Source organism: Mobula birostris, chromosome 2 (assembly GCF_030028105.1).
Source record: "Mobula birostris isolate sMobBir1 chromosome 2, sMobBir1.hap1, whole genome shotgun sequence".
NCBI lineage: Eukaryota > Metazoa > Chordata > Chondrichthyes > Myliobatiformes > Myliobatidae > Mobula > Mobula birostris.
In genome coordinates this window covers 74,029,023-74,046,560 of record NC_092371.1, presented here as the reverse complement: position 1 = coordinate 74,046,560, position 17,538 = coordinate 74,029,023, and the positions used below count along the sequence as shown (strand labels likewise).

Here is a 17,538-nt window from a genome sequence, read left to right as displayed (position 1 = left end):
TGGACTATGATACTGTAGAGTGACCCGGACTCAACTCCTGCCACTGCCTATGAGGAGTTTGTACGTTCTCCCCGTGACCGCATGGGTTTCCTCTGGGTGCTCCAGTTTCCTCCCACGGTCCAAAGATATACCAGGTTGGTGGGGTTAATTGATCATTGTAAATTGTCCCGTAATTAGACTAGGGTTAAATCGGGGGATTGCTGGGTTTTGTAGCTTGAGGGCTGGAAGGGCCTATTCTGCACTGTTTCTCAATAAAAAAATATACAGAATATATAAAAAAAAACCATATATATAAAAGAGTGAACATTAAATCAATGAAGCTTTATAAAATCTGAGGACGTTTGTTGGGAAGTACCTTTCATATTTCCCTTGCTTGAGGCCAGAACTTGAAAAACAACCTGCAGATGGTGAAAGCTGAAAATATTGGAAACAGTCAGCATCCATGGAAAGAGAATCAGTTAACCGACGTCAACTCTGCTTCTCTTCTTACAGACATTTCCTCAGATGCTGAACATAGAACAACACGGCACAGTGCAGGCCTTTTGGCCCATAATGCCGTGCTGACCTTTTAACCAGCTCTAAGAGCAATCTAATGCAGGGTTCCCAACCTTTTTTATGTAGTGGACCAATACCATTCAACGATAGGTCCATGGACCCCATGTTGGGAACCTCTGAACCCTTACCTCACACATTTCCCGCCATTTTTCTTTCATCCGGGTGCCTACCTAGAGTCTCTTAAATGTCCCTAATGTATCTGCCTTAACACTTCTGGCAGCATGTTCCACCACGTTCTCTATAAAAAATCTAACTGTGTACACACCCTATAATTTCCTCCAATATCTTTAACGTTATGCACCCCCCCCGCCCCCGTATTAGCCATTTCTGCCCTGGGAAAAGGTCTCTGGCTGTCCACTTGAACTATACCTTTCATCATCTGGTCCACCTCTCCCAAGTCACCTCTCACCTTCATTCGCTCCAAAGAGAAAATCCCTAGCTCACTCAAACTATCCTCATAAGACCTGCTCTCTAATCCAGGCAGCATCCTGGTAGATCTCCTCTGCACCCTCTCTAAAGCTTCCATATCCTTCCTATAATGAGGTGACCGGAATTGAACACAGTGAACATCTGGGTGCAGCTTTAAAAGTTAATTTTTAAGTACCTAAAACCCTGACTAGCTCTGCCTTAAATATTTCTACAAGCATTGAGTTCAGATCAAAGTCAGACTTGGTCTAAATCCGTGTTTGCATTGAAGTTGTCCCTCTGTGGCTTCAAACCATTTGTTGATAGGAACAGCCACCACATCCTTTCTAATGACTAGAACTGGATGCATTTATCAACATAAACAACAGGAATTCTGCAGATGCTGGAAATTCAAGCAACACACATCAAAGTTGCTGGTGAACACAGCAGGCCAGGCAGCATCTCTAGGAAGAGGTACAGTCGACGTTTCAGGCCGAGACCCTTCGTCAGGACTAACTGAACGAAGAGCTAGTAAGAGATTTGAAAGTGGGAGGGGGAGGGGGAGAACTCCCGTCGAAGAGAAGATTTAAACTTCTTCAGTGTAGGCATCACGGAAGAGGCTTCGCAGTAGTGAACTTTACTGTACCTCTTCCTAGAGATGCTGCCTGGCCTGCTGCGTTCACCAGCAACTTTGACGTGTGTTGCTTGAATTTCCAGCATCTGCAGAATTCCTCGTGTTTACGTTTTTAAATTCACTACTGCGAAGCCTCTTCCATGATGCCTATACTGAAGAAGTTTAAATCTTCTCTTCGACGGGAGTTCTCCCCCTCCCCCTCCCACTTTCAAATCTCTTACTAGCTCTTCCTTCAGTTAGTCCTGACGAAGGGTCTTGGCCCGAAATGTCGACTGTACCTCTTCCTAGAGATGCTGCCTGGCCTGCTGCGTTCATCAGCAACTTTGATGTGTGTTGCATTTATCAACATCTGCTTTGAATCTGTATCCCATCAGCACTGCTTGTCAAAACTGTTTTTCCCAGAGAGTAGTGAATCTGTGGAATTCTCTGTCCAGGGAAGCAATTGAGGCTTCTTCACTAAATATATTTAAGATACAGTTAGATACTGTAGTAGGGGAATTAAGGGTTATGAGGAAAAGGCGGGTAGATGGAGCTGAGTTTACGGACAGATCAGCCATGATCTTATTGAATGGCGGGGCAGGCTCGATGGGCCGGATGGCCTGCTCCTGCTCCTATTTCTTATGTTCTTATGTTCTACCACCACATTGATAGAATGGACACCCAGCGTCTTTTTTCCCGGAGAGCAGATGCTAATACGTGAGGGCATAATTTTAAGGTGATTGGAGGAAAGTATAAGGGGGTGTCAGAGTTAGGTTTTTTTTTAAACAGAGGATGGTGGGTGTGTGGAATGTGCTGCCAGGGGAGTCGGCAGAGGCAGAGACATTACAGAAACTCTTAGCTAGGCACAGGGATGAAAAGAAAATGGAGGGCTATGCAAAATGGAAGTGTTAGACTAATCAAAGAGTAGTTAAAAGGTTGATAGAACATCATGAGATGAGGGATCTGTACTGGGCTGTATTATTCTATGTTCACAGTAAAGATGCACTGTTTATACACCTCTTAATAACTATTTCTTTCCTCTTGATGCCAATATCTCCAGTTTCTCATTCTTGCAGACATTCTCCTAAATCTCTTCTGTACCTTCTCTGAATGGATCAAAGCAAACAGCAAGGATCAAAGACAATCTGCTGACCTTAATCAGGAATTTTCTCCTAAGCTGATTGGGTGACGGGAGTCCATCTGCAGAGACGTCAACTGGTTTGGTGAGCAGCATGTCGCCGAAAACCTTCTTGAAAGCATTAGCCATGTTTCGCTGTTGAACGATACTGCAGTGGTCTTCGATGGACAGGATTACAGGATACCTGCCGAGAGACAGAAGGTAAGATTAATGTTCTAAGGGCTGGGTGGGAGGCAGAATCCCCAGGTTAGATAATTGGGGATGGTGATGCCTCAGGTGACTCTGAGCATGGCCTCATCTGACACTAATGCTGTTGCTACTGAATCTAACACTGGTGTCAATATGAATGCACACAGACCTCAGCCACAAGACGTCCATCACATTGATGCTGTGAAGGACTTAAGGGGAACAGAATGATTCACTACCCCTGCTGCTAGTTTCACCATTTTGCGAGTAATTACTCCGTTTGTTTCAAAGGCTGTCAGATCTCAATGCTGAAAAGCTGGACACAGGAGTAGGCAACAAACTCGCTATGGAAGCAACCGGATGCCCCCACTGTCTAGGCCAAGCTCTCTTCTCTCTACTACCATCAGGTAGGAGGTACAGAAGCCTTAGGTCCCACACTATCAGGTTCAGGAACAGTAATTACCCTACAAACATCAGGCTCCTTAAGTTGTGGATAACTTCACTCACCCCTACTCTGAACAATTCCACAATCTACAGACTCACTTTCAAGGACTCCTTGCAAATTATGTGCTCAGTACTTTTTTTCCCACACAGCTAGTCTTCTTTGTACATTGGTCGTTTGCTAGTCTTTGTCTATTTATGTACAGTTTTTCTTAAAATCCTATTGTATTTCTTTTCTTTTTTCCTGTAAGTGCCTGCAAGTTATTATATGGAAACATTAATGTACTTTGATATTAAATCTACTTTGAACATTGATGCTGGCATTCTGTGATGGCACAACACAGGTGACAGAGCTACCTCTGAATGTCTGTAGACTCTCACACACAGTCTCGGTGTCATCCCTTCACACTGGATGCTTAAAATCTGGAGTTGGGCCAAATAGGATGCTTAAAAAAAACTGTGCTAAACTCTCTGCAGAAACTGCAATGAGAGTACCAGCCTGAACATTCAAGAGCAGCTGCCACCAGAGGTTTTGGACAGAAGGACATCTGTTGTTCACATGACTAATAAATGTGTAGACTGGCATATAAATGAAAGGTGTTGATAGATTGGACACGGAGAGGATGTTTCCAATAATGAGAGAGTCTAGGACCAAAGGGTACAGCCTCAGAATTGGGTTGAAGAAGGGTCTCTGCATGAAACAGTTAATCATTTCCATAGATGCTGCCTGACCTGCTGAGTTCCTCCGGCATTTTGCATCCTCAGAATAGATGGATATTCATTTAGAACGGAGATCAGGAGAAATTTCTTTAACCAGAGGGTAGTGAATCTGTGGAATTCATTGCCACAGATGGCTGTGAAGGTCAAGTCACTGGGTGTATTTAAATAGGTTCTTGAATAATAAGGGTGTCAAAGGTTATGGGGAGAAGGCAAGAGAATAGGGTTGAGAGGGAAAATAGACTCAGTGGCCACTTTAATAGATACAACTGTACACCTGCTCATTAATGCAAATATCTAATTAGCCAATCATGTGGCAGCAACTAAATGCATAAAAACATGCAGACATGGTCAAGAGGTTCAGTTGTTGTTCAGACCAAACATCAGACTAGGGAAGAGATGTGACCTAAGTGACTCTAACAGTAGAATGATCGTTGGTTCCAGATGAAGTGGATGGAGTATCTCAGAAACTGCTGACCTCCTGGGATTTTCACACACAACAGCCTCTAGAGTTTACAGAGAATGGTGTGAGAAACTGCAGTGAGTGGCAGTCCTGTGGGCGAAAGTGCCTTGTTAATGAGAGAGGTCAGAGGAAAATGGACAGACTGGCTCAAACTGACAGGAAGGTGACTAACTCATTTAACTGAGCATTACAACAGTGGGGTGCAGAAGAGCATTTTGAAACACACAATACATAAACTTTGAAGAGGATGGGCTACAGTTGTAGAAGACCATGCCAAGTTCCACTGATGTACCTAATAAAATGGCCACTGAGTGTAAATTAACCATGATCAAATGGCGGAGCAGACTCGTTGTCCAAATGGCCCAATTTTGCTCCTATGTCTTAAGTTTTATAGCTTTATTCACGTTCCCAGTATTATGTATGTATTTTATTTTAAATTTGTTAACTTTGTCTTCTTTTGGCCAATTCTGTGTCTGCTCAATGAAGATTATCAAAAGTACTAAGGAAAGAGCATCTTACTCTGAAGTCACAAACGCATGCTCCTTGATTGTAGTCAGAACATCGTTAAATTTGATTTTTGAAGTCAGTGTGTGACCGTGGTAAATAACTGGCATTCCCTCAGGTCCGTCCCAGCAGTCCACTGTAAGAGAGTCACAACAGGTTCATCATGAGACTGGGACATGGGGGCAGAATTAGGCCATTCATCCCATCCAGACAGCAGGAAATCAAGTCTGTGCCAGCCAGCAAGCAGGATGTTTTACACCAGTCATACTCTAATCCATGTTATTCTCCCCACACTCACATTAACTCCTCACCCAGACCATTCCACACACCTACACACCAGGGGTAATTAACTTACCAACCCACAAGTCCTTGGAACGTGGGAATAAACTAGAGCACCCAGGAGGGAGAATGTGTAAATGCCATACAAACAGTCCCAGATTTCAGGATTAAACCCCGGGAGGCTGCAGATACCAGATTTCTGTCCCATCAACCATCTTGTACACCTGCACCCTTCCTGACCCCCAGGTTTGTATTGGCATTCTTCATCTTCATCGGTCTAAGACCACCTTGTGCCTCCTATTTCCCCTCTCTCCCAAAGGGGCTGGCTCCAGTTATTGTCCAATTGCCCATCCAACGAGCCAGCTTTCACATTTAGTTCTGTGAGGAGGAAAAAGAATTTTTGGGGCGGCATGGTAGTGTAACGTTTAGCATAACTCTATTAAAGGACCTGCTACCCAAGATCACTTGGCTACTGTCTGTAAGGAGTCTGTACGTTCTCCCTTTGACTGGGTAGGTTTCCTCTGGGTGCTCCAGTTTCCTCCCTCATTCCAAACTCATACGGATTAGTAAGTTAATTGTTGACATGGATGTAATTGGATGGTGTGGGTTTGTTGGGCCAGAAGCGCAGTATCTCGAAATCAGGAGTTCCCAACCTTTTTTATGCAGTGGGCCCCTACCATTAACCATTAACCATTAACCGAGGGGCCCGTGCACCCCAGGCTGGGAAGCTCGGCTCTGAATGAAATAAATAAAACAATTCGTATAGATTGATAGCAGGCAGTCTGACTCACGTTCAATACATCGGCAGCCCATTCTCAAGCAGCGAGCGTAAGCTTCCAGCGAGGACTCGCTGGAAAACTGGTCCCCGGTCAGGTAACTGAAATGAGAGGTGAGAGTCAGAGATGGCAGCTCCAGGCACACGGGGCCATGGAGGGAGGAAAGTTCACATTAACCATCCCGACAGCACAGAGGCGGAGCAAACCACAAGTTACATCTTACTTGTTCAATGTGGCGCTTTCACAAATGGAAGACCTAAATGCTCATCTCGGCGACTGAAGTTGATCAAGGCTTTTAAATTTCACAGACTCTTTCTCCGCTTACACCATTGACTTAGCACACTAGATTTCCCACTTTTCTAGCTCTGTTGAAGGGTCCTTGACCCTTTTCTCTCCCCATTGACCTTCAAGGTTTAATCGACATGGTTTGTGGATTGGGCTCTGTACTTTGTGTTATGATGTGTTTCTGTTTCTGGTTGCTCCTTTTTTTGTCGCTATTTTGTGCGGTTTTGATCGGGGCGGCCTGGTACATGGGACAATAATAAACCAATGCCAATACCCAAGTAGCATCCTAGAGAATCTCCCCTACATCCTCTCCAGTGCAATCTGCATCCTTACAGCATAGCAAACGGAACTGCACAGAATATTACAGCTGTGGCCTAACCAACAGGAAGTCACCGCTTGAGCAGCCAAAACCTTTCTGACTACACTGTCGTCTCGAGTGCTTCAGAAGTGTCACGTAGGCGCAGAGCAAGAACGACAACGAAGCAGCACGATTTAACATTCTTACTGTGTCGTGTTACCCACAACGAACCGGGCCCGCTGAGAGGAAAACCTGTACTCTGGAAAGCCCGCACAAGAGGAGAGAAAGAGCCTCCAGCATGCAACAGGAACAACTGATTCACCACATCAGCCGCGGGTGCACTCCGCACATTCCTGCCATTGGTCCGATATGGTTCAAGAGACTCCATTCTCAGAGGAGTGCAGGCAGCCAGGCAGTAATTTCTACCCGACTGTTTCCAGATTAGTCATCAGCCACCTCCATCTGAGCCAAGAGTTTGGAAACATTCTATTCACCTCTCTAACCTCGTAACTCTTTTCTTGCCCCACTCCTCTCTTTTCTCAGATGGTCAACTCTCCTCTCTGATCAGATTTCTTGTTCTCCAGCCCTTTGCCTTTTCCACCTATCATCTCCCAGCTTCTTACTTCATCCACCCCTCCACCACCTTATAGCTTGTCCTCCTTCTCCTCCCCCCACCTTTTATTCTGGCATCTTCTCCCTTCCTTTCCAGTCCTAATGAAGGGTCTCAGCCCAAAACGTTGACTGTTTATTCATTTCCACAGATGCTGCCTGACCTGCTGAGTTCCTCCAGCATCTTGTGTATGTTGCTTTGGAAACTTTTGCCTTTCTCTGTCCCAGTGGGGTGTGGATTCTCAGGTTGTTGAAAATATTGAAGGATGAAATCAAAAGAAATTAGAACACACAGGGGTGCCACGGTAACGTAGCAGCTAGTGCGACGCTATTACAGCTCAGGGCATCAGAGCTCGGAGTTCAATTCGAGCGCTGTCTTTAAGAAGTTTCTACGTTCTCCCTGTGACCATGTGGGTTTCCTCTGGGTTTCCTGGTTTCCTCCCACAGTCCAGAGTCAGGTCAAGTCAAGTTCATTTTCATTTAACGATATACATGTATACTGTCAAACAAGACTGCGTTTTTCCGGACCAGGGTATAAGGCAGTGTAGTATGCATAATATGGTTCCAAGGTTGTCAAGCCGAGGAGTGGTAGTGGGGACAAGCTCCCACTACCTAAAAGTGCTCCTCACAGCATGCGCCTCAAATAGCCTCTGACAACCAAGTCCAAGTCCTGGCCTTCTCGTGTGGCTTAGCCTCTAAGCCCAGCGGAACTGTTTCTACTGACAAGAGAAGGGGCGAAGGCGGGTCCTGGCGCCTTAAAACCAGTGCTTTGGGTAGATGGAGCTCGTCAGCCTGGGAAGGCAGTCCATCTAAGAGAGGGGAAACTCTAGATTTCAAACCTCCGCTGCCTTGCGGCCATACCCTCTCATGGGAAAGGTCTTGGGAGTAAATCCTGAGGACAAATCCGGAGCTGGAGTCCCTAAGGCAGTCCGACGTTGCCTTCAACCTCGTTCTGGCAACTCCTGCGACGACACTGGTGCCAAGCTGTATCGGCCCCTGCCCTTCCCTTGGACAACATCGGTGTCGTGGAGAGGGGAGACTTCCAGCATGGGCAACTGCCGGTCTTCCATACAACCTCGCCAGGCCTGCGCTCTGGAAAAAATCCAGGTGCAGATCCATGGTCTCGCGCGACTAACAGATGCCACCACCAGATGCATAACACACATAACACTTAGAAAGATGAAATTTACAGATGGATTACACATAAACAAACAAACTGAAGTGCATAAATTAAATATTGTGAAGTACTGAACAAATTAAGATGCAGCAGGTAGTTCAGAAGTCTAATGGTCTGAGGGAAGAAAATGCTCCCTGTCCTGAACGTTCTTGTTTTTATGCATCAGAGTCTCCTGCTTGATGGTAGAAAGTCAAAGAGGATGCTAGATGGATGGGTAGGATCATTAATAATCCTGGTTAGTAGGTTAATTGGTCATTTTAAATTGCCTGGTGTTTAGGCTAGGGTTAAACAGCTGAGTTGCTGGATGATGCAGCTCCCAGGGAAGGAAGAGCCTGTTACCACTCTGTATCTCTGAATAAAATTAAATATGAAGGTAGGCAACAGGACAAAGGGAAATGATGCTGAGCGATCGGATGAGGGAGCAGGCAGTCAATCTGCACATCCGCAGCTATGTAAGCTTAAAACACTTGACAGGATAAACTGTTCGCAGGTGTTCAATTGAAACAGCTACTTCCTATCTACCTTTGGACCTTGGAATGTGTTGCTGTACTTCCATCCAGAGCCTTATCAGTACACAGGATGTACGCAACAGGTGCAGTGCCCAAGAGCCAGAGCTAATCTGTGGATGCGGCCCCAGGCAGCTTCAAGAACCACTGAACCCATGAGCCACGTACCCCAGTTGTCCCACAGCTGCCCATTGAAGCATTTCCCACACTCCTTATAAACTCACCAAGGCCCCATTCCCATGCTCCCTGTCTCTATCCCCTCTTTAAATTCACCAGCAACTTGCTCCCAAGCTCCCTTCAAACTCACTGAGGACCAGGGTTGCCAACTTTCTCGCTCCCAAATAAGGGACAAAAGTAGCAGTCAAATATGGGACACTTGTGTTTACCCTGAGAAAGACTACCGTGACGCCTTGTGCGGGCACCTGTGTGCACGTGCGTGTACGTGCCGATTCTTTTCTGCAAATCGGTTTAGGCTTAATCTTCCTGATTCTATTAAGTGAAACTACACTGTACATACATTATTAGGCTGTGTATTTATGATATCATTCCTGCTTTTACTATATGTTAGTGTTATTTTAGGTTTAATGTGTTATTTGGTATGATTTGGTAGGTTTTTTTTGGGTCTGGGAACGCTCAAAAATTTTCCCCATATAAATTAATCGTAATTGCTTCTTCGCTTTACGCCATTTCGGTTTACGAATGGTTTCATAGGAAAGCTCTACCTTAGCGGGGGAAGTACAGGACAAGGGCAGTCCCGTATGGGACAAACCAATTTAGCCCAATATATGGGATGTCCCGGCAAATAAGGGACAGTTGTCAACCCTACTGAGGACCCTCCTCCCCACATTTCCTATAAACACACTGTGCTCCAATCAAACACTCCCTTTAAACTCAACACGGTGCTGTTCCCAAACTTAGTGGGCCCTGTTCCCTCACAACCTTTAAACTTACCAAAGCCCTGTTTCCCATATTCTCTACTAACTCACTAGGGCCCATTTCCAACTCTCTTTAAACTCACAGTCTTATTTCTCACACTCCGTTCAGACTCAACAATGCCCCAATCAAACAGTCCCTGTAAGCTCAACACGGCCCTGTTTCCAAATTCAAGTGGGCCTTGTTCCTTCGCAGCCTTTAAACTCACTAGGGCCCTGTCTCCCATGCTCTCTTTAAACTCCCCAGGTTTTGCCTCCTGCATTCACCTTGGCTCACTAGAAATTTCATTGCACCACAGTGCAGCATCCAACCTGGAACTGACCGTGTGTTGGTGAATTAACCAATGAGCTGGAAAATCTGCCAGAGCAGCTCCACTAGAGTCCCAGCATGCTTAATTATCAGAGTTCCTCACCCACACTGTTAATGTAACAATTTGGAATACTGTAGCCTTACATATGGCATGGATGTCACTGGCTAGACAACAACTTATTGCTCAATATTAATTGAAATGAATGGGTCAAGGTCATAGAACACTATAGTACAGAAACAGGTCCTTCAGCCCATCTTGTCCATGCCTAACCATGCATCTGCCAAGTCCCATCGACTTGCATCCAGACCGTTGCCCACCATACCCCTCTCATCCATGTACCTATCCAAATTTCTCTTAATTGTTGAAATCAAACCCACATCCATCGCTTGCGCTGGCAGCTTGTTCCACACTCTGAGTGATGTTCGCCCTCATGTTTACCTTAAGCATTTCACCCTTAACCCATAACCTCTAGATGTAATCTCACCCAACCTTAGTGGAAAAGTGTGCTTGCATTTACCATATCTTTTCGTTTGTATACCATATATATAGTTTCAACTTGATCATTGATCATGGATAAAGATAGATCTGGTCCTCGGGTTGAGGTTCTAAACTGGAAAAAGGCCAAATTTGAAGAAATGAGAAAGGATCTAAAAAGCGTGGATTGGGACAGGTTGTTCTCTGGCAAGGATGTGATTGGTAAACGGGAGGCCTTCAAAAGTGAAATTTTCGGAGTGCAGATTTTCAGAGTATGTTCCTGTCAGGATTAAAGGCAAAGTGAATAAGAATAAGGAACCTTGGTTCTCAAGGGATATTGGAACTCTGATAAAGAGGAAGAGAGAGATGTATGACATGTATAGGAAACAGAGAGCAAATAAGGTGCTTGAGGAGTATAAAAAGTGCAAAAAAATACTTAGGAAAGAAATCAGGAGGGCTAAAAAAAGACATGAGGTTGCTTTGGCAGTCAAGGTGAAGGATAATCCAAAGAGCTTCTACAGGTATATTAAGAGCAAAAGGATAGTAAGGGATAATATTGGTCCTCTTGAAGATCAGAGTGGTTGGCTATGTATGGAACCAAAAGAAATGGGGAAGATCTTAAATGGTTTTTTTGCATCTGTATTTACTAAGGAAACTGACATGGAGTCAATGGAAATAAGGCAAACAAGCAGTGAGTTTATGGAACCTATACAGATTGAAGAGGAGGAAGTGCTTGCTATCTTGAGGCAAATCAGTGTAGATAAATCCCCAGGACCTGACAGGGTATTCCCTCGGACCTTGAAGGAGACCAGTGTTGAAATTGCAGGGGTCCTGGCAGATATATTTACAATGTCAGTATCTATGAGTGAGGTGCCGGAGGATTGGAGGATAGCTCATGTTGTTCCCTTGTTTAAAAAAGGCTCTAAAAGTAATCCAGGAAATTACAGGCCGGTAAGTTTGGTAAATTATTGGAAGGAGTACTAAGAGATAGGATCTACAAGTATTTGGACAGACAGGGACTTATTAGGGAGAGTCAACATGGCTTTGTGCATGGTAGGTCATGTTTAACAAATCTATTAGAGTTTTTCGAGGAGGTTACCAGGAAAGTGGATGAAGGGAAGGCAGTGGATGTTGTCTACATGGACTTCAGTAAGGCCTTTGACAAGGTCCCACATGGGAGGTTAGTTAGGAAGATTCAGTCGCTAGGTATACATGGAGAGGTAGTAAATTGGATTAGACATTGGCTCAATGGAAGAAGCCAAAGAGTGGTAGTACAGAATTGCTTCTCAGAGTGGAGGCCTGTCACTAGTGGTGTGCCACAGGGATCAGTGCTGGGTCCATTGTTATTTGTCATCTATATCAATGATCTGGATGATAATGTGGTAAATTGGATCAGCAAATTTGCTGATGATACGAAGATTAGAAGTGTAGTGGACAGTGAGGAAGGTTTTCAAAGCTTGCAGAGGGATTTGACCAGCTGGAAAAATGGGCTGAAAAATGGCAGGTGGAGTTTAATACAGACAAGTGTGAGGTATTGCACTTTGGAAGGACAAACCAAGGTAGAACATACAAGGTAAATGGTAGGGCACTGAGGAGTGCAGTAGAACAGAGAGATCTGGGAATACAGATACAAAATTCCCTAAAAGTGGCATCACAAGTAGATAGGGTTGTAAAGAAAGCTTTTGGTACATTGGCCTTTATAAATCAAAGTATTGAGTATAAGAGTTGGAATGTTATGGTGAGGTTGTATAAGGCATTGTTGAGGCTGAATTTGGAGTATTGTGTGCAGTTTTGGTCACCAAATTACAGGAAGGATATTAATAAGGTTGAAAGAGTGCAGAGAAGGTTTACAAGGATGTTGCTGGGACTTGAGAAACTGAGTTACAGAGAAAGGTTGAATAGGTTAGGACTTTATTCCCTGGAGTGTAGAAGAATGAGGGGAGATTTGATAGAGGTATGTAAAATTATGATGAGTGAATGCAAGCAGGCTTTTTCCAATGAGGCTAGGGGAGAAAAAAAACCAGTGGACATGGGTTAAGGGTGAAGAGGGAAAAGTTTAGGGGGGGTCTTCTTCACACAGAGAGTGGTGGGAGTGTGGAATGAGCTGCCAGATGAAGTGGTAAATGAGAGCTCACTTTTAACATTTAAGAAAAACTTGGACAGGTACACAGATGAGAGATGTATGGAGGGATATGGTCCAGGTGCAGGTCAGTAGGACTAGGCAGAAAAATGGTTTGGCACAGCCAAGAAGGGCCAAAAGGCCTGTTTTTGTGCTGTGATGTTCTATGGTTCTATGGTTCTATACCCCTCACAATTCTGTATACCTCCATCAAATCTCCCCTCAATCTTCTACGTTCCAGGGAATAAGGTCCTAATCTATTCAGCATTTCCCGATAACTCAGGTCTTCAAGTCCTGGCAACATCCTTGTAAATTTTCTCAGCACTCTTTCAATCTTATTTACATCCTTCCTGTCGGTAAGTGACAAAACTGGACACAATACTCCAAATTAGGCCTCACCAACATCTTATACAACTTCAACATAACATCCCAACTCCTATACATAATATATGAAGGCCAAGGTGCCAAAAGATTTCTTTATGACTCTATTTACCTATGACACCACTTATAAGGAATTATGGATCTGTATTCCCAGATCCCTCTATTCTACTGCACTCTTCAATGCCCTGTCACTCACTGCCGAAGACCTACTCTGGTTGGTCTTCCTAAAGTGCAACATCTCACACTTGTTTGCACTAAATTCCATCTGCCAAGCTCAGCCCATTTTTCCAGCTGGTCCAGATCCTGTCTCAAGCCATGATAGTCTTTCTCACTGTCCACTACACGCGCTATCTTGTTGTCATCTGCAAATTTGCTGATCTAGTTTACCACATTATCATCCAGATTATTGATATAGATGACAAACAACAATGGACCCAGCACCAATCCCTGTGGCACACCACTAGTCACAGGCCTCCTGTCAAGAGACAGGCAACTCTCCACTATAACCCTCTGGATTCTCCCACAAAGCCAACGTCTAATCCAATCGACTACTTCATCTTGAATGCCAAATGATTGAACCTTCTTGACCAACCTACCATGCAGAACCTTGTCAAAGGCCTTGCTAAAATCCTTCTAGACAACATCCACTGCCTTGTCTTCATCAGCTTTCCTGGTAGCTTCCTCTAAAACTCTAAGACTGGTGAGACATGAACTTACCACGAACAAAGCCAAGTGAATATCCCTTATCTATCCGAATACTCAAAATTCCGGTCCCTTAGCGTACCTTCCAATAACTTTCCCACTACCAACATCAGACTCGCCGGCCTATAATTTCCTGGCTTATTCTTAGTACCTTTCTTCAACAACAGGAGAACATTAGCTATCCTCCAATCCTCTGGTACCTCACCCATGGCTAAGGATGTTTTAAATCTCTCTGCCAGGCCCCTGCAATTTCTGCACCAGCCTCCCACACGGGAGCATCTTGTCAGGCCATGAGGATTTATCCACCCTAATTGCCTCAAGGCAGCAAACACCTCCTCCTCTGTAATCTGTATAGGGTCCATGACCTCACTGCTGCATTGCCTCACATCTATACATTCTGTGTCATTCTCCTGAGTAAACTCAGATTCAAAAAATCCATTTAAGATCTCCCCCATCTCTTTCAGCTCCACGCGAAGATTACCACTCTGATCTTCCAGATCACCAATTTTGTCCCTTGCAATCCTTTTGCTCTTAATATATCTGTAGAAGTCCTTAGGATTCTCCTTCACCTTGTCTGCCAGAGCAACCTCATGTCTTCTTTTAGCCTTCCTGATTTCTTTCTTAAGTGATCCTTGCATTTCTTATACTCCTCAAGTACCTCATTTGTTCCTGCCTGCTTATACCTGCTATGCGCTTCCTTTTTCTTAACCAGGGCCTCAATTCTTTCAAAAACCAAGGTTCCCTAAACCTGTTATCCTTGCCTTTTATTCGGAAAGGAACTTACAGACTGTACTCTCAAAATTTCACTTTTGTCAGCTTCCCACTTATCAAGTTCACCTTTGCCAGAAAACAACTTGTTCCAATCCACACTTGCCAGATCCTTTCTGACACCATCAAAATTGGCCTTTCTCCAATTTAGAATCTCAACCTGAGGACCAAACCTATCCTTTTGCATATTTACTTTGAAGCTAATGGCATTATGATTACTAGATGCAAAGTATTCCCCTACACAAACTTCTGTCACCTCCCCTATCACGTTCTCTAATAGGAGATCTAGTATCGCACTCTCTCTAGTAGTTGGAACTTCTAAATGTACTGATTAAGGAAACTTTTCCTGAGCACATTTGACAAAATCTTTCCCATCCAGCCCTTTTACAGTATGGGCATCCCAGTCAACATGTGGAAAATTAAAATCACCTCCTTATCACAGCCTCATGTTTCTTGCAACAGTCTGCAATCTCTCTACAAATTTGCTCCTCTAAATCCCATGGACTGTTGGGTGATCTATAATATAATCTCTTTCATGTGGTCTTACCTTTCCTATTCTTCTATTCTACCCATAAAGTCTTGCTAGATGAGCTCTCCAGTCTGTCCTGAGCAACACTGTAATATTTTCACAATGCCACTCCTCCAGCTCTATCATGTCTAAGTCAACGGAACCCCAGAACATTGAGCTGCCATTCCAGCCCCTACTGCAACCAAGTCTCACTAATGGCTGCAATGTCATAATTCCAGGTGTTGATCCATGCCCAAACTCATCCGCCTTTCCTACAATACTCCTCGCACTGAAATATACACTGCTCAGAATATTAGTCCCGCCAGGCTCGACCTTTTGAGTCCTGACTTTGTATGTAGGCTTAACAATAACTTTCTCCACAAACACTCCACTATCTGTTCTGGCACTCTGGTTTCAATCCCCCTGCAACTCTAGTTTAAACCTTCCCCTCCCCCAACCCCCGTGTAGGACTAGCAAACCTTCCCACTAGGATATCAATCCTGTCTCATTCCCTGACAGGAGATTATCTCAGTCCACTACACTTAAAGAGTCATAGAGCACTACAGCACAGAAACAGGCCCCTCAACCGATCTAGTCCGTACCATACTATCATTCTGCCCCTGGACAATAGCCCTCCATTGCCCTCCCATCTGCGGACTTATCCAAACCTCTCTTAAATATTGCAATTGAACTCGCATCCACCTCATGCTGGTTCCACACTCTGCATGAGGTTTCCCCTCATGTGCTCCTTAAACATTTCATCTTTCACCCTTAACCCATGACTCATTCTTACTGAACCTCAGAGGAAAAAGCCTGCTTGCATTTGTTCTATCTACACCGCCTCATAATTTTAGTGGTGTACATTCCACCTCAGGCCAATATCAAACAGCCTCTAGGCAAACTAAGTGATGTAATCAACAGGCAGGAAACAGCACATTCTGATGCCTTCCCCATCATTCTGGGTAATTTCAACCAGGCCAGCTTGATAAAGTCAATAGATAATTACCAACAAATTACCTGTAATACCAGAGGAAATAACAGACCGAACCACTGTTACACTAAGTTCAGGACTGCCTAGCGTGCTATCTCATGCCCTCACTTCGGGAAGTCTGATCACCTGGCTGTACTTCTACTCCCTGAGTTTTGGCAGAGACTGAAGACTGCAGCACCAGCAGTGAGGACCAAGAAGGTATGGATCAGGGAGGCACAGAAGCGCCTACAGGACTGCTTTGAATCGGTGGACTGGACTGTATTCAGGGATTCATCTTCGAATCTGGATGAATATGCTGCAGTTGTTACCAACTTCATTAAAATCCGTGTGGATGCATGTGTGCCTACAAAAACTTACAGTACATTCCCAAACTAAAACCCATGGATGAACCAAGAGGTTCATAGTCTGCTGAGGGCTAGATCATAGCAATCAGGTCTGTATAAGAAAACCAGGCATGACTTGCGGACGGCTATTTCAAGAGCCAAGAAACAATTCAGAGGCGACATTGGATGCACGTCAACCCTGGCAGTGTTCGCAGGCCATTACTTCCTACAAAGTAAAACCCAACATCATGAATGGCAGCGATGCTTCACTACCAGATGAACTCAATGCCTTTTATGCCCGCTTTGAAAAGGAGAATATAACTACAGCTATGAAGATCCCTGCTGTACCCAGTGGCCCTGTGATCTCTGTCTCGGAGGCCGATGTCAGGCTGTCTTTCAAGAGGGTGAACCCTCGCAAGGTGCCAGGGCCTGATGGAGTACCTGGTAAAGCTCTGAAAACCTGTACCAACCAACTAGCAGGAGTATTCAAGGACATTTTCAACCTCTCACTGCTACAGGCAGAAGTTCCCACCTGCTTCAAAAGGGCAACAATTATACCAGTGCCCAAAAAGAGCAGCCTGAGCTGCCTCAATGACTATCATCTAGAAACACTCACAGCTACGGTGATGAAATGCTTTGAGAAGTTGGTCATGGTTAGAATCAACACCTGTCTCAGGAAGGACTTGACCCTCTGCAACTTGCCTATCACCACAAAACATCTACAGCAGATGCAATCTCAATGGCTCTCCACACAGCCTTGGATCAGCTGGACAATGCAAATACCACTGTTCATTGACTACACTCAGCATTTAACACCATCATTCCTACGGTCCTGATAGAAAAGCTACAGAACTTGGGCCTCTGTACCTCCCTTTGCAACTGGATCCTCAACTTCCTAACCGGAAGACCACAATCTGTGTGGATTGGAAATAACATCTCCACCTCGCTGACAATCAACACTGGTGCACCTCAGGGCTGTGTGCTTAGCCCACTGCTCTACTCTCTCTACACCCATGACTGTGTGGCTAGGCATAGCTCAAACGCCATCTATAAATTTGGTGATGATACAACCATAGC

General features: G+C 44.6%; 1 protein-coding gene across 3 annotated transcripts in view; it reads right to left on the bottom strand.

Annotated features, from left to right (window-relative positions):
* The window catches only part of plcg1 (phospholipase C, gamma 1), a 190,946-nt gene that overhangs the window by 52,440 nt on the left and 120,968 nt on the right, over positions 1 to 17,538 (bottom strand). For all 3 annotated transcript variants that reach the window (XM_072242980.1, XM_072242971.1, XM_072242988.1), the window contains 3 exons: positions 6,093 to 6,178; positions 5,038 to 5,158; positions 2,727 to 2,895 (listed from right to left, as the gene is read on the bottom strand). In XM_072242980.1, the coding sequence (XP_072099081.1) occupies positions 2,727 to 2,895; positions 5,038 to 5,158; positions 6,093 to 6,178 (376 nt within the window). The remainder of the gene's footprint in view (positions 1 to 2,726; positions 2,896 to 5,037; positions 5,159 to 6,092; positions 6,179 to 17,538) is intronic.